Source organism: Mytilus galloprovincialis, chromosome 4 (genome assembly GCF_965363235.1).
Source record: "Mytilus galloprovincialis chromosome 4, xbMytGall1.hap1.1, whole genome shotgun sequence".
In the NCBI taxonomy this organism is placed as follows: domain Eukaryota; kingdom Metazoa; phylum Mollusca; class Bivalvia; order Mytilida; family Mytilidae; genus Mytilus; species Mytilus galloprovincialis.
Genome location: NC_134841.1, coordinates 63,289,679 through 63,313,669, shown reverse-complemented (window position 1 = coordinate 63,313,669; position 23,991 = coordinate 63,289,679). Strand labels below are relative to the sequence as shown.

The 23,991-nt window shown below is 31.7% G+C and overlaps 1 protein-coding gene across 15 annotated transcripts in view; it reads right to left on the bottom strand.

Annotated features, from left to right (window-relative positions):
• Positions 1-23,991, bottom strand: part of LOC143072675 (rho guanine nucleotide exchange factor 28-like) — a 143,460-nt gene that overhangs the window by 87,993 nt on the left and 31,476 nt on the right. For 14 of the 15 annotated variants that reach the window (XM_076247735.1, XM_076247731.1, XM_076247737.1 and 11 more), the window contains 2 exons: positions 22,436-22,663; positions 10,995-11,077 (listed from right to left, as the gene is read on the bottom strand). In XM_076247735.1, the coding sequence (XP_076103850.1) occupies positions 10,995-11,077; positions 22,436-22,663 (311 nt within the window). The remainder of the gene's footprint in view (positions 1-10,994; positions 11,078-22,435; positions 22,664-23,991) is intronic. The other variant, XM_076247746.1, reaches the window with a different exon arrangement.

Genomic DNA, 23,991 nt, shown 5'->3' with positions numbered 1-23,991 from the left:
AAAACATGAACCAATCAATTTCGAACAAGACATTGCAAATAAAATACCTACTAAACTTCCATCATTTGATTCAATGTATCCTGAAACAACAACAGAATCAGCCACTGAAGGTTGATATAGCAGTAATAAATTTCTTTTAAAATTTGGCCATGCTTTTTAACAAAAAAACTTTTATGACACATGCAATCAATTGAAACCATAGATTGCCAATAAAATACCTGCAAAATTTATTTCTTCAATATATCCAGAAATCAACAACAAAAGACTCAACTCAAGGTTGATACTGCAGTAATAAATTTGGACCAACCTTTTTTTTTTTTTTATATAAAAACATAAATTCATGACATAATCAATCCAAACCCTAGCTATATATATAGATTGCAAACAAAATACCTGCTAAACTTCAATCATTTGGAAATCAACAACAAAAGAATCAACTCAAGGTTGATACTGCAGTAATAAATTTCTTTATTGGTAATTAGTTCCATCTATCATTGGTGTGAAGTCCCTGACAAGACAGTAATATCCTGTCTTATTACCCTCTCTAATTAATAAGTATGGACATTAATTACATCTAATTCTCCTATAATTGATAGAACAACAGGTGCTCTTTATGCTGAGGGGTTGTCAATGGTGGAGGGTCTGAACCAGTAATTTGATAAATTTTTGGCTCATGACCCAAATTCCCTTCTGGCAAAAGTTTTTTTTAACTATTTTTCAAAACTAACGGCTGGAAAAAAAATAATTTAATACTGTTAAAATTATTACAATCTTAATCAATGATGCAAGTACAGAACCTAAAAAAAAATCGTAATTAGGATTTCAACTCAATCTGAACCAAACTAAAGGCATTAAAATCTATGATTTGTGCTCTAGATTATTCAAATTTAAATTGGAACAACAAAAAAAGAATTCAACTGTTAGTTAAGTCAACAGATATGACAAATAGAGAAGAAATTGGTTTCAGAGTTTCAATTACTCTATCATAATTACAATCCATGCCAAATGTTTTCTTTATCTTACCATAATACAAAGTTGCTTTGTATAAATGAGAGATTATGAGGGAAAGGATGGCTAAACAAGCTCTGGTGCCAAATAGCTGACCTTCTGAAACAGTCCCAGACATCATAATGAAATTAGGTTTCTTCCATTACCCTAATTCTATATTATCGTCAGATGTGAGTTTACTTTACTTTAGTAATTTTCACTTCATGATCCTTGTATACGATGTTTTTTTTTTGCATAATTATGTTCATTAATATCGACATGTTTCTTGTTGTACATGTGCAGTACACATACATAGCGTTTCAACTTTGTGTATTGTTCTGTAGTCTTTCAGAAAAGCATCAAAATAAGAAGATGTGATATGATTTCAAAAGAGACAACTGTCCACCAGAGACCTAATGACATATATAGAAGTTATTTACAACTATAGGTCATCATACTGCCTTCAATATAAAAAAGAAGATGTGGTATTATTGCCAATGAGACAACTATCCACAAAAGACCAAAATGACACAGACATTAACAACTATAGGTCATCATACTGCCTTCAATGTCTGTTTGCAATTACCAAGCATCAAAACAAATACATGAACAACTGTTGCACAAAAAAGATTTAGGAGATATACAAAACAAATAGTAATACTGCAAATGTTACATTTTGACTGGCACCACAATACCTGGATTAGTTGTCAAATAAGCCAATTATTGTGAAAAAATGCATTAGCATATACCAAAGAGATTAACAGTAAACACCTGTAATTTTTTATTCGTCTAATTGGGAGAACACTAAGACAGGGAAACTGATTTTTGACGTTTTCTGCTTCATAATTCTGGATGCCAACTGTGTATTCATGATATGAAGAAATGTCATAATTGCTCTGTTTGAAAATGAACAACAATATCTGGTTCTATCATGCAATAATTACCTCTACCACAGACCACCAAAGCTGTAAATCTAAACAAAATTGACATTGTCTTGGAAATGCAAGTTTCAAAATAGACGTGATGACGCTTGTTTCAAAAATGTATTGGTTTTAACAATCAAATAATTGGTTTTATTTTGAACTACAGATAGTTTTTTCATAATTAATACTGCAGAATTGTTCTTCAATATATTTAAATTAAATGTCACCAAATGAACTTAACTATCAAGGTACAATTTATCTATGGCCTCAATAACAGACTTCCTTCCGTAGACATACAAATATGGAACAAGATTCATCTATCAAAGCCCACTCAGCCTCAATATGGAAACAACCCATAAACATTATGAGAGACACGTCATTCTGATGTCAGTTTTGATGGCATTAAAGTCCAATTATTTCTATGAAAAAAAATGACTTCTGGAATATCAACCTACGATGGTGTCTTCCTATGATATTAACCTTCTTGTTAAGCTAAGTAAGGAAAATGCAATCTAGGTCATATTTGTTTGTTCAGTATTGAAGAATTATAGTCAGTTATAGTCAATCCATTGATGATGATATAAATGTCCAGCAGCAAATATTACATCCGTATTGAGGCAATAAACAACTGTTAAGTCAAATAAATATACACTGCTTATTACTCAACCTAAACAATGTGTCAGATCTTTAAAATGCCTGCTCACTACGCTACAATGTATAAGACATCATCACCTTTCTTAACATGTTGTTTTGTCTATGGGTCAACTGGTCTTTACTCTAACTTGTAAAATGTCATCACTGCTTAGGTAGAAGCAGCAGGTACCAATTTTTAAGTCTTAAGAATGACTTGGCTAGATATCAAACACATGATCTCCCTCCCACACAGGATGTTAATATGCAATTACAAGATCCCTACTATAGAAAACAATATAGACAAAGACAATGACATATCTTACTGGATGTTGACCCTTAGTGGACATTCCCTGTAATGAAATCATCCAGATAATATGAGCATTGCTCTCTATTGCATTAGTAACACACCAGGAAGTAATATAAAACCGTAACACAATACAAACAAAAAGTAATCTGTTTTCAATCATGTCAATAAGTGCCTCCTCTTTTCTTTTAAAGGTCAAAGTATTAATTTTCAGATTACATCAATGGTATTGCATAGGAAAACAAACCAAAAGTGGGGCTCAAAAATTCAAAAATCATATGAATGGAAAAAAAAAAATGATTTAATTAACATCTGTATCCTGATTGTTGTAAAAAGTAAAATCACAAAAATACTGAACTCCAATGAAAATTCAAAATGGGAAGTCCCTAATCAAATGGCAAAATCCAAAGCTCAAAAACATCAAAATGTAACTGTCCTGACAGCAAACTTACAATATAAAAGATAGAAATGTGGTACAATTGTCAGGGGCATAATGAAGGAATGTAAAAAAACAACAGGTCACCGTACTGCATGCCTGCAATAATGAGTAAAACAAATACTGTACAGTAGGCTATTAAAGGCATTGCACAATGTGAAACTATTGAAAGGAGTAAACAAAATGCCTGATTTATGCTAAAAACAATAAAATTAAAACAAATATTAGAGACAGGAAGCATCAACAATCACTAAATAGCAGGTTCTTACTTGGTACAAGAACATAGCGAATGTGGCTCAGGTTTTAACATGTTAGTGAGCGTTCATTTTAACTCTCCTCTAACCTAGAGGGCTTGACACATCACATCAAAAAGTACAAACAAAACAACAGAATATACAAAGGACAGGTCTTGGGAGTACTCGTAGTTGCTGAATTTTAGTTCAAAGCTAATTTTCAACTATTAAATAAACTCTTCCCTAACCTAAAAGGCTTGACACATCACATAAAAAAAAGTACCAACAAAACAACAGAAAATCCAAAGACAGGTCTTAGGAGTACTTGTAGTCGCTGAACATTATGTTCAAAGCTAATTTTCAACTAATAAATAAACCATGTTAATATCAATGGTCGACTATCAATCAGTATGTACATCAAACCAATTAAGTGCAAAGACTCATAAACAGATTTATAAAAGCATGACCTAATGCAACTTTGTTTCTACTGTTTTCAACATTTCTTTCACTTAATAGAGCACAAACAGTTCAAACATACTGTGCTTATTCGAATCTGAGTAATGATGATGATTTTCATCAGAAGCTGATTTCCTGTTCTTTCTGGCATGGTCTTATCATTTGGATGAAAGCCTGATTTACATCTAAACTAAATATTATTCAGTTTCTTTAAGTTTTTTAAATTTACTTAATAACATGTATCAAGGAAATTCTCCTTCATGTGTTTCCTGTTTAAACTTTACTTAATTTGGATGAAAATTTAAATGTCATATCCGTGTTGGTATGTTTTTAACTCATTAAACTTTAATGATTTTTGTTTAATCTTCAGAATCTTGATGTTTCAAAGAAATCTGTAATTAAACTGGGTAAATGAAGTTATATCGGAATAAAGAAATCAAAGAAAACTGTCGTATACTGATCTATCTGGCGTAATTTTCCTAAAGATTTAAAAATAATAATAACACATTTTATGTAATCTCTTGAACGAAAAAAAATGGGGTAGAAAGTTTTCTTCTTTTTCGTCTCAAATAATAGATGGTGACTTTTTGAGGAAGCATAAAAAACGGGAAGTTAAATTGAACTGATCAGAATCAAAGAAATAATAAAGCAAAAATTAAAGATGTAATATATAAAATTTCCCAACACAGCTTTATAAAAATAGCAATTTCACCTATATTTTCCATTTTAAGAATGTAGAACTCTGGATTGACAATCTATTTACAAAAAAAATAAAAGGCTGAAAATTCAATATTGCTCAAGTTTTCAAAAATTTAAATTTTTAAACGAAATTTAAACCTCATCAACTTTGATCAATTTGTTAACATCAGACAAATTATCTTCTATAAATTGATAAATAATGAAATCAGTACAGTTCACACTGAAAGTATGCAAAATTATTGTGATTCTTCAAAGGTTGAGCTTTTAATATTAAAATATAAAACAAATCTAGGGGATCTAGATAGAGGTTCTTCATCTCTTTTTTCTTTGATTTCGAATTCCATTTTTCTCAACTCTAATTTTTGAACCCTTATATTCTCTAATCTTATATAATTATTTGCAACCAGTTTTCTCGTTTCTTAATTTTAATGCCCCTTAGTCTCACCCCACCTAGATGCACATTCATTGTGGGAAGCAGTTTAAATTTACAAGCATTGTTGATATTCCAATTCAAAATATCTTTACAGGAAATGTTTCCACTTTGATAGTGATGTATTAAACACAGTAAATTATATGCCATTTATCTGCTAATGAAAAACCAACAAGAGAACAGCTTTATTTATCAGTCTGTTACTACCTCCATGTTTTAGTTATCGATTACTGATGTATGTTCATTGATACCTTTTTTGGTGGAAAAAGAAAAAAAAGTATAGCCCTAATTTTTTTATTTTATTGTCTAGCTATTTAAGTCAACAAGCAAGCATTCAGAAAAGAGAACTCCCTTAAAGTTTAAAAAACATGGTTTACTTTGACCAACAAAATCCATAAAACTCTGTATAGCAGTAATTTCACCAGTCACAGAACCAGGCATGGGGCGAATTACATTGCAATGTAATGCATTACAATACAATTACTTTGACAAAAACATGCATTATATTACAATTACCATTACATGAATTTATCAAAGTAATACATTACATAACAATTACCTTGCAAAGTAATGCATTGAATGACACATTACATTTATAAATTTTGAGTCAAGTTTTTCAACAAAGTTCCTAAAGATTTGGCTTTCAACTGTAGCAAACGGAAGTAAATCCCCAGCAATAAACTGAATTATTAACCAACTAAGTACACTATTGCCAAAAATGACTGTTTTTTACAGAAAAACAGTGTTAATATCAAATATAATAAATTTAACATGGCCGCTGATTTTCAAAACGGATCACCTCGAAAAAAAAAAAGTCATCATAATTTTATTCTGTAAAATACGGTAATGCAATGGTTTTCGTAAAATCAATATTTAATGTTTTATTAACAAATGGGTGCTTTTATAATATGGCCCTGTTATATGTCCTTGGTCAGTAATAATGGCATCGGATGTCTGTAATGACCCTTGGCATTGCCTCTGGCCATTACAGACTTCCTCGACCAATAATACATACATTGGACATATAACAGCGCCATTATAAAAACACCCATTCATTAATACTATATTAATGCATTTGTGACAGAACACTTGTTCTAGATACCAGTCAGTAACCATATGTTCAAGTTACCAGTCAGTAAACATATGTTAAAGTTACCAGTCAGTAAACATATGCTAAAGTTACCCGTCAGTAAACATGTGTTCAAGTTACCAGTCAGTTAGCATGTGTTCAAGTTACCAGTCATTAAACACATGTTCAAGTACCTAGTCTCTTAACATCTTTTTCTAAATACCTGTCATTATCATTAGGTAAATGTTTGGGTTTTTAAATTGGCTACCAACCTCCACTTGATCAAGTAAAAAATTACCGACAAGAGAATAATTTTCTACGGTCATTAGAGGGTGTTAGTAAACATCTTCAATTTGTATTATCATAATTACCAGATAATAATATTTCTGGTAAAAATAATTTTAAATTACATCTTACATGTTTCTTCCATTGCCAGCCAAAAATAATTCTTATGACCTCTTTTTTTTATAATTTCAACTTTCAGCACTAAATCTCATTTCATTTCACACAAAGAAAAGAATGCAAAACAAACATTTAGGAGTTGTTCTTTCTTGATAATTAGAGTATGTTACTTAACGAAAATCTAAATTAAACATATTATATTCTTAAAATAGCTGATCCTCATAATTGATGTTTTGACTGAAGGGCGGATTAGATAAGATAGTTTTTATTATTTCAACAAAGCCATGAAGATGCATCACAGCTGAAATACGAAATGAACATTCTGGAAAAATAAATATAACAATGTATGTTTAACACGGATTGTAATACATTGTCCTGTTAACAGCAGAACAATCTGTATATTGATGCTTACTTAGGAATATAGATATAAGAAGATGAGGTATCAGTTCAAATGAGACAACTCTTAAACCTAGTCACAATTTGTAAAAGTAAACCATTATAAGTCAAAGTACGTTCTTCAACATGGAGCCTTGACTCACACATTTCAGCAAGCTATGAAGGGCCCCAAAATTGATGACTAATATAAAATCATTCAAACTGGAAAACCAATGATCTAATATACATGTATATCAAGACGAGAAACATTATGAACCACATCAATAAAAGACAACCACTGAACATCTAGTTCCTGTCTAAGACAGGTGCAAACATATGCAGCAGGTTCAAACATTTTAATGGGCATCAACTTCACCTAACTAGAAACAATAGTGTAACATCACAAATAGGAAAATACACTATAGAATATCAATTGAAATGGTTAAACTCAATCGAAAGACATATTAACAAAAAATCCAACCTCCATCATAGATCCATTATGAATTACTTTATGCAAAATAACTAACCATGTCATCACTAGAAAGTTAAGGATATTTCATAAGAATTGGTATACTGGGGATGCTTGATAGTTCCTTGGGTACTAATTTTTCATACATTTTAGCTACCAATTTAGCCAATTTCATTTGGTTGAAGAAGCCAGAGTTCCCAGAAAGAATCAACAACTTTTGACTGGAAAACTGGCAATCCTCATCAATTAAGTCAAAAATATCTGCCCAGAGCGGGGGTTGAAAATCAAAAGCTCAGTATAGACTGTGAGGCTAGTGATTATTAAAGGTCAACTGCTTAGACCAAATGACCAATTAGGTTACATACATTGTGTTAAAAGTAGTCCAAAACATTTTGACCACCGAGTATCATATCTACCGGTATGTCAGTATTATAAACAAACAATTTGAAGCTACTCTGAGTTCAAATGTAAATGGGTTAAATATAAATGCAGTATAAATCATATAAAATTACAAGGGCTTTAATTTGACAAAAAGGTGTACTCTAATACTCAGTCACATCAGCCTGTAAAAGATAAACATCCAGACCTATCTATCAATACACCCATCTAATAGGATTGATGAATATTGGGATATATCCCGTCTTTTTTACAGCTTCTATAATTCCAATTAGTTACAGAAAGTGCAAGCCAATCAATTCTTACAACTTTTTTTATCTGTTTTTTTTGGTCAAGTTATTACTTGATTGCATTATCAGTGTTAAAAATGGAATCATGACCAAGAAAGAAAGGACACAATGACTACAATAATCAGAATGTACTTGACGTCTTAATGTTAAGTCTAAACTTTGAGACTTTCTGTGGGAAATAAAAGAATATCTAATCAGTTCTTTTTTGTTTTTTAAAGAAAACAATAATTTCAGCCTATAAGAATATTTTCCTTATAGGACGACATATCAGTTCTCTTTTTTTTCTTTCAAAGACAACATTTATTTTAACCAAAAAAACATCTTGCTCAGAGGTATGTGTAAGTTTAAGTTAGTAATCATATATTATTCAATTGTCCTCCCTCCCTCTAAATAAACATTACTAATGTTATTTTACTGGTAAACACATCTAAACAAGAGGTTGTACATAATGGCATGAAAAGAATACACCCGCGAATGGTTTAGTGGGCATTACATGTATCAAGCAGGAAGTACGGTATATGTGCATGGCAGATCTGTAAATTGCTCATCACACAGTACAACACAACATTATAAAAGATTTAGGCCAAATATCAAATAATTTCATTATAAAGAAGCTAAGTAATATGTGAGAAAAGTTATGGAATAAAAAAGTATAATCACAAAAATACTGAACTCCAAGGAAAATTTAAAACAGAAAATCCCTTATCAAGTGGCAAAATCAAAAGATAAAACACATCAAACAGTTGTTAAACAACTGTCATATTCCAATACCCGTAGCCAGGGGGTTCGGACAAACCCCCCTTGAAACCAAATAAGCACTGTTAAAGTCAACGTTCTGTTCAAATTGTGACTGTTAAAGTCGAGTATATGAGTCCAAATACCCCCTTGAAAATTCCTGGCTACGGGCCTGTATTCCTAACTTGGTACAGGCATTTTCTAATGAAGAAAATGTTTGATTGAACCTGGTTTTATAGCTAGCTTGTATGACAGTCGCATCAAATTGACAATGATGCATGAACAAAACAAACAGTAACTGATAGATAATACTTATTGTAAAAGTGAAACCTTGACTGGTTAAAATGCAAACATAATATACACAAGTGCCAAGAAACATACAATACATGATAAAAGTTACACAGATAGAAAAACGGATGGACAGATGGACTGACAAGGAGAATTCAGTATACCACTGTGAGTGGGAGTATGATAATGTCTATATCAATAATAAGACAATTATAAACTATATCACACCACCAACATCATCATTAAAGCAATCTATGATTCCACAAACTCTGCAAACGTATAAAAAAACACCAATTTGAAAACATCTACATGTATCACATTTTTGTAACAAAACAAATGTTTTAACCAATTATGTAACTTTTAAAAATTGTTGCAAATACCACATACATATCATCTTATATCCACTGAGTTGGGAGGGTGTCCTTAAATTAGACCTTGTTCTAATTTTACAAAGGAGATGACAAAAAAATGACTATAGTAGTTCCGAAAGGTTTCAATTGACATTTATATTTCATGGTAGTTTGGTCAAAACAATGTGACTGGATTTGCAATGAGACATTTTTCCAAATTAATATTTTAACAAGTTAAATCTAATACAGGGATAAATAAAAGAAAATCTATTAGTCAAGATGTACAAATAAAGTAGAGGTCAAGACCAAATGACCACAGTGTGACAATATGACACCAATTTAAGTTGAAGATTAAGTAGGAAAGAGAATTAATTCCTCCAGGGATCAAATTAACTGCTGTTATAAGGTCAACATTGTAATGATCATTTGACATTCAGATCCATGACTTTGGATTATGAAACTGCAAATAAACAATGTGTCCTTTTATAAATGTCAAACAGTGCATTGAATACTGATCTACATTCCTTTTTTGCTGCTAATTTGTTTAATAATATCTTTTGTATATAGAATGCACAATATGGCTTTACATAAAGCCACATCGCTACAAAGATTGGTATAAAATTGTGTTTTTCTGATGCATTTTAAATTTTTAATTCAAAGCAAATTAATTGCACATTTATATAAAATAAAACAATTTAATTTTAAACAGATTTGTGCTTCTTAAGGCAAAAACAACATGTCAAAGGTACAGCACTTTTAATGCTGTTCTTCATCTGAACATTAAATTTAAGATCTTTGATGATGGGCTAAAGAACATAGAATGTTCAGTAAGATCAAAGCAACACTAGTGTCATCCTGATAGTCATGAAATGTATAAAGAATTCTAAATTCCACAAAGATAGTTGTTTCTCATATGTATATTTTGAAATTCTGTCAACAGTTTCATACAACTCTTATACTTTTTCTTCATATTTTTTTTTACAAATAAAAGCAACAGGATACATTTAGTATTAATTATTTCTATAAGTCCTTCAAACTACAGTAACTTGATACCAATCCAGTAGTCAAGTACAAAAAGCCAGTTAGTATCATACTACAGATAAATACATCTGACGACCAAGAAAAAATACTTTTTTCAGCAACTTCAAGGACCCAATCTTTTTAAAAATAATGAAAGCAGGATTTTGGCTGGAATTGAAAAACCCTAAATGTGAAGAAAGGACATATTATGAGACCATGTGAAAAGGTTTCACAAGCAGAAAAAGGTACTAGTCAGAAAATGTACAAACTGCCAGAAGCATGAGTAGCTCTCCAGAATTAAACCTTAAATGAGTCCCTAAGGAACTAGCAAAACATTTGTTATTAGAAGACAGAGTGCAAGGGGTTACTAAACAATTCAATTACCAGTAAATTCTTTGCTTTCATCTCAGGAACTACAGGTAATGACAATACATGTACATCTTCTAGATCTAAAGGTTCTTGAAGACTACAATTTGAAAATATTATTAAGAAATCTTACCTGTTGTATAAACTTGTTTCTATGGTAATCTCTCAAACGAAAAATCTGTTGGTTAAATCCATGAAGATCAGCAAGGCTTCCTTCTGTAAAAAACCAAGAAAATACTTTCCTTAGAATTACGTACCAATACCTTTCACAGCTATACCACCCAATAGCGGAGGCCAGTTTTAATGGAACACAATACCATTTACATATAAATGGCCATTTTATATGAGGAGTCCATTTCAATTAAAAGTTTCCAGAATTTTGTATGCACCAATCTATGCCGAAATGCACATATGAATGAATCACTTTCACTCTAACTATTTAATGATAAGACCTTTCACTAGTAGCCGAAACATACATACACAGATCTGTTATAATTAGACAACCAATGGTAAACCAGGATTTTACCTGTGTTAATCAATACAAATCACCTTTCTGATCAAATTGTGCAACCTTTCTCCCCAGCAAAATGTTTTGTGGTATTGGAGATAAGCATCTGTAACCATGATCAGCTGATCAACAGAAATCAATTTCATGTGACATTAAGAGTTTTTATGACATGATTGAATCTCCTTCATAGTGAATACAGGGCATTTTTTGGCTTCTAATTAATTGGGTTTGCAAACTCAATATATATACATTACTTTTACATAAGTACTACATTTGTTGCTAATCAGGAATGGGAGTACTGGGGTACTTTTAACATGACCCTTTTAAGTAATTAATTCATGTGACATGAAAAGTGCCTGTGATACTATCTGCTAGCCATACATGTAGTAACGGTACATTTAATTGTTATTACACTAATTTTTGAGGAGGTGGTTGCATACAATATATACTGGACAGCGTAACAGTTGTTATCAATTGGCATGTTGTTTATACTGATGAGGGGGGGAAAAGCCAGGAAACCATATTTCTATACTAAAGTCAACCCTTTGGTAGATCATACCCGTAGCCAAGCAGGGGGGGGGGGGGGTTCGTCCAACCCCCCCCCCCCCTCTTGGAAACAAATAATGACTGTTAAAGTCAACATTCTGTTGGAATTGTGACTGTGAAAGTCGAGTTTTTGAGGCCAAATAACCCCCCCTTCTGAAATTCCTGGCCTGTAGATTGCATGCAAATTTTATTTTCTGCTCAACTTGATGAACTACACATTTAGAAGTCTTGAATTCTTTTTACAGTAAGTTATAATGAAGTTAAAGGTTGTCTAGAATAATTTAACAAACAAGCAAAAAAGAACAAAATCAGGATTTATACAAAATGAACTTGTTTGAGATGAAATTTGAGCTAACCTTATGTCTACATCTTTGATAGCCAAAGATTTTCTTAATCAAACAATTTTTTTACCTATATACTTTTAATACCAGTATTATAAATCATAATCTAAAAGATGGATAAATTAAGTCATGATTGAAAATTGGAAAAAAACAATATCGAATTTCCAACATAAGTAAAACAAAACATGAAGAGATAAGATTAATCAATTTTCCATTTCCTGTATACATATATAGATATATACAATAAACTAATAAGTTGAACATCATGACATATTAATAAATTGCCTTCTGATAATTTATAACTTTATTAGTTTTGCTAATATCTGGAAGGAATTGAAGACTTGGTCAAATTAACACGTAGTAGTGTCAAGACACAGAGGATCTATTCATATGGACAGTGTCACTTCCGATTCAAAAACTAAAGCGTTCAGGAGTAGTTGATAACTTTGACACAGTTGTAACATATAGGACATTTCATTGAAAAATTGTGCGAAAGCTATACTCCCACTAGATTGATATCACAACCTCACTTCCAATCCTGACATTTGCCATTTTGCTTACAGACATCATTTTGATGGGAGATATCTCTTAATTAAACCAACAGGCTCAAACTGTAACAAATGTTGAACTTGTCTTTTCATAGGCGGATCCAGGGGGGAGGCCCTGGGGGGCCCAGGCCCCCCCTTTTGTGGGAAAAATTTGGTTGATTATATAGGGAATCATTGAAGCATGACTGGTGCAGTCCCCCCTTAGGTCAGTCAGCAGGCCCCCCCTTAGGAAAAGTTCTGGATCTACCACTGCTTTTTTGTATTAAGGTTTGTTACCATAAAAGATATGTAAGATTTTGAACTTCAAAGTGATTGTATGGTACAATATTAATGCAAGAAATTTTCCAGGGTACCAATCATCATGGTTTATAGGAAAGTCTCTTGAAATTTATTGCTCAAAATCTCCTTTAAAGCAAAAATGTCAAGTTTGAATACTACAGATTTGCTTTATGTCACATCATTTTTTGATTCAATTTTCTTTTATACTACAGATATACAGATATATGTTTTATGAAAGCTCTCTCTTGGAAGTTATCAGCAGAGTTAAACTGATAAAGTGAGGACAACTTTGGAAAGATAAAAATTAACCTTGCAAGTGACCTTGAGTTGAACTTTACCTTATTTCAAACAAAGTTAAAACTCATTAATAAATACAACTGGCTCTTTGCTTTAGAGTGAAAGAAGTAACTACAAGACACACGATAAGTACAACTTCACTGTATAAATTACCAAACAAAAGCTTGGTACCAAATATTGAAAACCACAGGTTTGAAGAAAAATGCAATGAAAAAGTTTTTATACTTGCATTAATCTGAAGAACATATATGTATGCAGCAAACACGTAGTGACAGATCTGAAAATGTGTGACATAATATCTCTTACAATATGAAGTTTGGTACCAAGTATCAAGGAGCTCTGATTATAGTTGCTGAGAAAATTAGGATGAAAATTTCTTATACATTAGACAATGTAAAGATTATACAAGTATACATTATGACATATATCTGAAAATGTGTCACAAGTTATGAAGTTTAGTGTCAGATATATAAAGCTCTGATTTGTTGTTGCAATGCAATAGACATGTGTGATAGAATAATAACAGTTGCTTCGTAAAATGCAACAGAAATGTGTTGTAGAACAATAAGTCTATGAATTTCAATGAAAACCTCATTTATTGAACATTTAAATTGATGATTGGCTTTAAAACTCATATGCCAAAAAATATTTTAAAATTTCAAGGTCTAATGAATAGTAGCAACCCCTCTGAACTAAATAATCTGTGCAAATTTATAAAAATTATTACTCAATGTCCAGAATCTCCTGGGTAATTAATCTATGTCTCTACTTTACATTTGTATTTAAAATTTATACTATGTTAATTTATTTGTATATGTCTCTGTACCATTGTACTTTGGTTTATGAGAAAAAGATATATATATATATAAAAAAAAGAAAATTGAGAACACATAGGCAATATGCATGCAAGATATGAAAAATCCAGGTTTTCTACCTTCTGAAATATACAGCTTTAAACAAAGAGCTAACAATGTTGCTGGGTAAGCATCCTTATGTCCTGCATTCTGCAAAGAATTTCACAGATAGGCCCAGGTGAGCCGCAACCAAATTGTTTTGAAATGACCACTTGTATACACTGCAACAGATTTTACTAAAACATTCTTTTAAAAAAAAACCACACAGTCAATCAATTCTAATGGTAATTGCCATGAAATAAAACCAGAATAATCTTGTTATAACTGGTGTGTGGTAGAAACCAATTTTATTCTACATACAAATTCTACAGAAGTGTTACATAACCTTTAACAAACAAAACTTGCACTAAATGTAATTGATACTAATGTTCAGACCATTATTTTTAAAAGGAAATAATGGAATATTAAGTGTCACAGTTTATACCATAACATGAAATATCCCCATTACGGTATTCCTTCTACCGTTAGTGTAACGCAACCACCTACGCCAATCCACAAGATTGATGGCTCCCGTTTTATTCAACTACTAATGATAACAAAGGACTGAAATACATGACGATAAATATCAAATGAAAATTTTCCAATATAAAGATTTGCTATAGCCGTTATCTAATCTCGTTAATCAAATGATGGTGGACATTTCTACTCCGTTATTCCTATTTTATATACTGTCTTAGTTCAATTAAATGACAATGCGTAAACTGTAAGCTTTTTGTACCATGTAACTTTGCTACTTTGTATTCTATTTGTATTCTAATATAAACAATCTATTTCTTTACCATTCAAACTTCCAATAAGTTTATTATAAGTAATATTTACTTGCACTGAAGAATCTGGTACTCAAAACAACAATTTCTTTTCATTCTGAGAGTTTCCACTAATATCCACATCTCAAATTTATTTCCAGAGAAAACTTAACATTTTAGTACTAAAACAACAAACAGTTAGTTGTAAGCAAGTCAGTCATTGTACTACCTTTAATAATTAACAATCGTCCTCACATGGCCTCAATAAAACTGCTAACGCAAAGTCCGAATTATCCTTTCAACAAATGTGGAAAGTACTCATAATGCCTTTAACAATAGTAGTGGTCTTCACTAGGCTTTCAACTATGTACACAAGTTCTTGAAGAGTAGCTACATGTTGTGAGTTAATGCTTCTTGCTTTGTGAGTTGATTCTCTTTGTGTTTGAAGTTCATGCTCCTTGTGTTGCTAATTTATGTCCTTCATATTGTGAGTTAATACTACTTGAGTTGTGAGTTCATGCTTCTTGTGATATGAATTAATGTTTCTGTTGCATATGAGTTTATGCTCTTTGTGGTCTGATTTATTGCTCTTTTGGTTTAAGTTTATGCCCCTTGTGGGGTTACTATTCCTTGTTTTGTGAGTTATTGCTCTTTTAGTTTAAGTTTATGCCCCTTGTGGGGTTACTATTCCTTGTTTTGTGAGTTATTGCTCTTTTGGTTTAAGTTTATGCCCCTTGTGGTGTTACTATTTCTTGTTTTGTGAGTTATTGCTCTTTTAGTTTAAGTTTATGCCCCTTGTGGGGTTACTATTCCTTGTTTTGTGAGTTATTGCTCTTTTGGTTTAAGTTTATGCCCCTTGTGGGGTTACTATTCCTTGTTTTGTGAGTTATTGCTCTTTTGGTTGAAGTTTATGCCCCTTGTGGAGTTACTATTCCTTGTTTTGTGAGTTATTGCTCTTTTGGTTTAAGTTTATGCTCCTTGTGGGGTTACTATTCCTTGTTTTGTGAGTTATTGCTCTTTTAGTTTAAGTTTATGCTCCTTGTGGGGTTACTATTCCTTGTTTTGTGAGTTATTGCTCTTTTGGTTTAAGTTTATGCCCCTTGTGGGGTTACTATTCCTTGTTTTGTGAGTTATTGCTCTTTTGGTTTAAGTTTATGCTCCTTGTGGGGTTACTATTCCTTGTTTTTTTGAGTTATTGCTCTTTTGGTTTAAGTTTATGCTCCTTGTGGGGTTACTTAATTCCTTGTGTTTTGAATTCATGCTTCATCTATTATGAGTTTACTGCTTTAGTCTAATTGCTTAAGACTGCGGTGACAGCTTCAATTGTTTGCTTAATTTTCAATTATATATAATATTTGAAATTATTTTAATTTATATACTAATAAAGTCCAATATAATGTATGTCAAACATCTCCCCTTTTTTTTCTTGAGAACAAACAACACTTTAATATTTTTTTAATTTAAATTTTTTGCATGAACAAAAAATCAAAGAAGGTGCTTCTTTGATTTCTTCTTCATGCCCAAAAAAAAACCCTCAAAAAACAACATCCAAAAGATATTTTTTTTAGTTAGTTTATATCAGTCATTGTATAAAACTTTCTAGAGGGTAGAGACCACCTATGAGTAAACTCATAATGACAAACAATACAACAGGTGTAACAGATCTAACATCCATCAATGATATGTCTAAATCATTCAGGCCAATACAAACTACTATCAAATCAGATATATAACTTTCATCTTTAATAAACACTGAAGTTGGCAATATATCATGTATTGTATGTGTTTCTCATTCTGTGTCTCAATGATACGATCAATCAAGGTCAATACAGACTATAAGGTTCAAAGTCTAAAGTTCTCTGTGAAAAAAAATCTTCAATTTATAGGACATTAAAGTGTTAAAGTTACAGGAAATAAAACTTATTTGAATAGAAGAAAAATATCCTGTTAAAATTGCAGTTCTTAGTTTACAAAACAAAGGATATTTTTTATAACTACATGTACAATGCATCTTGCTACTAACTTGCTATTAAAATGACACTTTTAATCAACCCTGTGTGATCTTATAACAAAACAGAACATGTAATCATAGTTTTACTGTTTAAATTCTTGGTATCTCAAATGTAGTGTAAATGCATTTAAATATTTCTTCCAATCTGCATTCATTTTTTTTAAAAGCACATGTTCTCAGAAATATCAGATGAAGGTATGTTTTTAAAAGTTGAACAGATTTCACTACAGCTTTTTGATATATACAATATCATAACTATTCAAGAAAACTATGTGATGTTAAAAATATCCCAAACAAAATGAATGTTCTATTTCTTCCTAGTGTATTTTATCTGAATTGTCACTTCTCCATGATCAAGGTCTATAAATCTTGTGTTTATATTTATATCCTTGGGTCTTATAACATATTCCTTAGGTAAGAAGTCTCCTAGATTCAAAACAAAGTTCCCTTCATCTGAAGATGAACTGGATGTTTCGTTAATATTGGAATCATTAGAACAATCAGTATCAGGCTTAGAAGATCCTGTATTGGAGTTTCCATTTTCTTTGAGAGCAGGTTCATATACATTACCAAACTTTTCGTATTTACATTGCCTCTGCAAGTCTTCTGTTTTAACACAATCCCTCTTTCTTTCATTGTGACAACATCTTATCTGGTCCCCTTTACACATAATAGAATGGTTACCAACATTTTCAATATTTTTAAATGTTTCGCAATTCAAGCCATGACTTCCTTGATCAAGATGATGGGAAGACATTTCCTTATTCTGAGTTTTTGTCTGGTTTGTTATACAACTGTTCCCTTTACTAGTTCCCTGTTCTGAACAATACATATCTTGCAATACTTCCTTATCTGTAGGTTCACAACTGCTGGTATCTTTATCTTCAGAAAAACTGTTATCAGAAATCTGGTTTGACAAACGTTCTTGGGCAATCAGCTTCGGATCATTAAGAAATCTGAAAGCATCTGTCAAGGACAAAGTCTCACCTTTTGTTTCATTTGTATCATTAATTTTTTCCAATTTTGGAATATCCATATTTTCATCCTTTACACTACCAGAAGAGCTGCTTTCTTCCATTCCAGTTGCAACTGGTTCCTTTCTTAAAACTTCTGTTACCTGACCGTTAATCTTGCATGTGTCCTCATTGATCTGAATCAAATTTTCTATTCTGATCTTTTGAATACTGTTATTACAGAAAGAACCTTTAATGTTCCCTTCTTCCATTATTCTTTTAATGTATGATCTTAAACTCTCTGTTCCTAAAGGTGTATCTTTAAATAAATTTTTGTATCCAGGATGAAAATAAAAAACATCCTTAACATGAGGATTATTTTTAGAAATTGAAGATAAATATTTTTCCAAGACTTTATAAAAACATCTTGAATTTCCAATGTTTTCATAATATTTGATATATTTATACTGTACAAGTTTTCTTCTCCAACCTTTAGCATGTTTAATTCCAGTTAAAGACCTTGAGAACTGAACATATCGTCCAGAACTGTCCCTGCAGAAAACAAACTGGCTTTGTTTCAGATCCCTATGTTCTTCTGGTGAATGAACCATAAAGTACTTGCTATTGTAGAAGAATACACAATAACTCAATCCCTTGCTGGTAGTCATATTGAAAATCTCTTTATCCCAGAATGCAATTTCATGCTCCGTTGAAATAAGATCTATTGTTTTCTTCGTTTCTGGACCAGCTGGCCGTTGCTGATGACCAATTGACCACAGTGAATCACATAACTCCTTGTTATCATCAAGAACTCTATTCAAAAGTGATAGTGAGGGCCATCCAGAGGTCCTCAAGTATCTTTGGACCCCTAATACAAGGCCTTTTAGAGTAACATATGAATACAATTGTCCAGTCTTAGACCTCACCTCAAAAACAAACAGTTTCAAAAAATCTCGAAATTGTTTTTCAGTTGTTAACACAGTAACTTCCTCCAACTTAGGAATATGCACACATTCTGAACTTGCTTGTTTGGCATTCTTTACTTTTGCCCATTCATTCCAGAGATTTTTTGCCCATCCTGTGTTATTGACAGTATTTTTGAAATATGTTTCATTCATCTTTGAAGACCTTACACATTATCGTCCCAAGTCAATACTATCACATCTTACTAAATAAAAATCGTCTCTTTCAAAAGATGTTCCTGCGTGTGATATTATACATATAAACCAATAAAATGTTTTACAGATACATTCCTGAGGGCGTTAGCCAGATTGAGTGTATCTAATTTACACCAAGATAATATCAATATGATAGATTTCAATGATTTAGGATGGGGTCTTTCATCAATTTGACCTCTTTTTAAAAGAAAAAACTTGATAAATGTAGAGTATCCAATAACAATTAATGACATTTTGGTATAAAAATGAAAATTCTCAAGTTTGAAGTTCATTGCAAGTTTAAGTACACCATACAGCTAACTTGATAAGATAAGAGGTGTATGGAATTTGTATTTAAAAGATACAATGGGGCTCTGATGAATTTAAGGTCGGGTAACACCCTGATATACAGGTAATTCAAATTGATTCCACATAAAGCTGCATTCTCCCTCCATAAATTTTAAGGAAACAAAATATTAACATCATAAAAACGCATATATCACTGTCTACCATGCAGAAAATTCTCAATCATCAAATCATGTCTTTTTGTAAAGTTTAATTGCCAAAACCTGAAACTTTTGATGATAAACATGATAAAAGATAACAAGTCTACATAAATGATGATTCTTTTGTTCATAAATATTTCAAACAGAAAAGAAATTGCAAGAGAATAACAAAGTCAGCCAGTTCAATAGAAGTCTAATCTGATCAGACAGGAATTAGACCAGATATAATCCATTTGCTTTGTTGTTAGATTTGTAGCAATTTACATAAATTGGGGTCGTCTTAAATCAGGACTCTACAAATATAATCATATTTCATAGACCCTAATTACAAGGTTTTAAATCCCTCAAAGTGATTTATACTTATTCTTTTTAGGACTGGGGTATTCTATTGGTAAAACCTATGACTGTTCAAATTGGCTTTGCTTTCGAAAAAAAAAAAAACAATATCAAAATAAAACAAATAATAAAATAGGAGATGTAATGCGTAAAGTAAATCTATTATTGTTCCATTTCCATCTGACAGTTTTCTCCCTAAAATTCATGAATTCTAAGTAAAAAAGTTCATCTGGCTATGTTCCCACATTTTAGACATGCATGTAGTAGATATTATATAGACAAACTTTTTGACATACTATGGACAGGATATTTATATATAAACATTATTTTTTCCATAGATGTGAAATACAATATATGAAAATGATCTTTGAACACATGATATAGCTGCTACCAACTTATTTCCCCTTTATTTAGAAATGAGAAATGTAGAATGATTCAAACCAGACAACTGAAGGCCTATGTACAGTAAATATAAAATATAGATTGTCTTGGTAAATAAAGGCAATAACAAGGTCTTTTTCGATAAGAAGTACCGGTAATATGCCCAAATATATAGAAAGATATAAATCAGAATGTCTTCAAAGCTAAATCAGTGAGATCTTTAATTATGGGTACTTTTTATTCCCTTGTATGTACATGTATAAAAAAACATTCTAATAAACAACCAATTACTAGTATTGACAACTTTATCTGTGCTTTCTGGTTAAAATCTGTTGAACTACATCCCCCTGTGATATATACAACATTTGTGGTTAAAATTTTCTGGCAAAAAACCCATTGTGTACTCTTGCATTGAAGCGGGAAAGAACAAGATCAGAAAAAGTACATGGCATATTGCACTGTTAAGTGCATTAACATTGTTAAGGATTAAGAACTTTTAAAAGCTATATTAAAGATGCTTATCTAACCTTTTCTTCTGAAAAATATAACAAATTGATTACAACCAAACTATTCGCCATTAATGAATTACTCAATAACTCATTTATTCCGTAAGTTTTCGTCTCCATCTGTTTTACAATCTGATTTGTGAATCAATCAAGAGGTTGATGTCAACGTCCACGATAAACAAACAATATCCAAGTCAACATAATGATGTTCCAGCATTTTACAATTGCTGCATTCCTATTTATTATACATTTAATATGCAGTTTTATCTGCATTAGTAGTTCTTTTATATTTATTTTGCGGTTTTATCAGCATTGATGTTTTTGCAAGATTATTATATCTAGAACTTCAAATTATGAAATGTCAAAACTTTTATCAAATGATGTGCATCACTTCAAATGATAAGGAGAGTAAATTTTAATATTTCTAGAGATTTAGGTAGACTGCAAAAAAATTATTAGTTTCCACACAATGCACTAAACAAAATCAGAATCAAAGTCAAATTAGAGTAAAATGAAAATGACAGTTAACTTTAGCAACTTCTGCTTGGAATACATTCTGAGTTATGAAATACCCTACATGACTTATAGTCGCCGTCAGCTGAAATTCGTAGCGGTTATCGGTAAAAATAATCTAAACTATCAATCGCGTTCACTCGAGATATAGTTTTTCACATTCCATTCATAAATCGCAAAAAGAAAAACCACTACTGACCTACCTTTTAAGTGATCACACTGTAATAATCCTGACCTTCACATTTTCCATTGTTATTCCGCCATCTTCGTTTCTATGAGGATCATTTGTTTACATATGACATTCGTCACTGTACGCAGTTTCCTGAAATGTTCCTTTCATTGATGTGATAAGGTTTCCCGCGCTTTATGCAAATTTTATGAAATTGAACTCCACGGAAACACTTCGGTAAAAACAATGGCTCTGATTCCACCATTAAAAATCGTCTATGAAAAGTGAAGGTCAGGATTATTACAGTGCGATCACTTAAAAGGTAGGTCAGTAGTGGTTTTTCTTTTTGCGATTTATGAACGGAATGTGAAAAACTATATCTCGAGTGAACGCGATTGATAGTTTCTATAATTTTACCGATAACCGCTACGAATTTCAGCTGACGGCGACTATAATCATATACAGTATCAAAGTCTTTTTTTTATTTTTTCATTGAGCTACTATCCCACACCTCATATACAGTATCCAACTGCAATCAAAGGTTGTGAGTTCAAACCTAGCACATAGATGGTGCATTAACTCGACTATGATCTTATTGAACTAAGATTTCTAGGTTTTCCAGCCTAGGATCGTAGTTCTCTCCAGGCACTCCTGCTTCCTCCACCTATTATAACTTGCCGCCAAAATATAGCCAATAGCGTTCAAAGTGATGTTAAAGAACAACAATCATTCAATCTATCTTCTCTTCACTGATGATATACCGAACAAATGTATAATTTACCAGTTAATATATACATTTGAACCATATAAGGATAGCTTGGTTAGTAATTTTAGACCACAAATTTCCAAATATATTTACTCACCATAACCAGCATTGGCTTCTATATTATTGTTTGTGCTATATTCCATTCCCTCAATAGATGTCCTTCTCTCACTGTCAAGGTCACCTGAAGTTCCATCCTGATCTGCAATTATGTTTTCAGGTTTATCTAAATCCCCTAATGTTTCTATGGCAACATGAATGTCTTTTGATTTTTGCAGGATATCACTGAACGCAGAATCTGCATTTTCTTCCAAATTGTTGCCAGTATCTGAAAGAAAATAGGGAAAAACAATTAATTTTCTTGTAATTTAAGCTCATTCTATCTACTCTTTGACAAACCATATTTTAGTAGCAAAGTGTTTCCATGTACCATAATGCATTTTCCATTCCAAAGACAAGTTTGAAGTAAACACAGTTATCAGAATAAAATGTGTTTAACAGTTTTAATAGATTGGAACAGAACACTTTTGTTTGAATATAAAATACTTAATTGAATAAGCAAGGTTATCTAGCCAAATGAACTGATTCAGAAAGCATTAAAAAATAAAGACTGTGAATGTAGTACAAAAATGAAGTAGTTCTTTTCCCTCTTGACTTGTCGCATTATAGTCTTTCAGTTTAACAAAATATTTACTTTGATTAATATTGAGTCCCAGGTCACAGAAAAAATAAGCTTTTCTCCAGAAAAATTGTCAATCAATTTTAATGTAAGCATTGCTAAAAAGTAAAATCACAAAAATACTGAACTTAGAGAAAAATCAATTCGGAAAGTCCATAATCACATGGCAAAATCAAATAACAAAACGCATCAAAAACAAATGGACAAGAAGCACAGAGATTACTGGTGTTTAGTTGATTTATTTACAGTCCCAGGTCACAGAAAAAATAGACTGTTCTTTAGATAAAAATTGATCAACCTCAATGTTACAGTATTGCTAAAACACAGAGATTACACAGGGGCAGATCCAGCTATTTTAAAAAGGGGGTTTTCCCAACCCAGGACAAAGGGGGGGTTCCAACTATATGTCCCCATTCAAATGCATTGATCCTCCAAAAAAAAGGGGGGATTCCAACCCCTGGAACCCTCCCCTTGGATCCGCCACTGTTACAAGTATTTAGTAATTGTAAAGCAAATATGATTCAAATGGTCAATGTTTGGGCTACTCGTCACATACATTTAGTATAATGTCATCCAATAGTTCCTCATAGAAACAATCTCAGCAATCTTAACTAAACTTGGCAGAAAAGATCAGTTTTAGAACTTGAACGGATGTTTAGAATGATGGTGGCAACATTTCTTAGATGATACAGAACTATTTGAGTTAAGTTTTTTTACTCAGCCTGAGAATTTTCTCATTTTTTTTATTCTCAGCAAAATACACCGCCATAAAAAAATTGGCAGATATTTTTTTACTCAAAGTTAAGAATATTCTTAAATGTTTGAGTATAGCCAAAACCATACTCAAGTATAAAAAAATAATCTTGCATGTTGCTTTTGAGGGTATTTTGATATAGAATTGAATGTCAATAGGGTTTTTATGGATTCTGAAGCATATTTGGGACATAGTAAACATGAATTTGGTCGTGAAAGTTTTT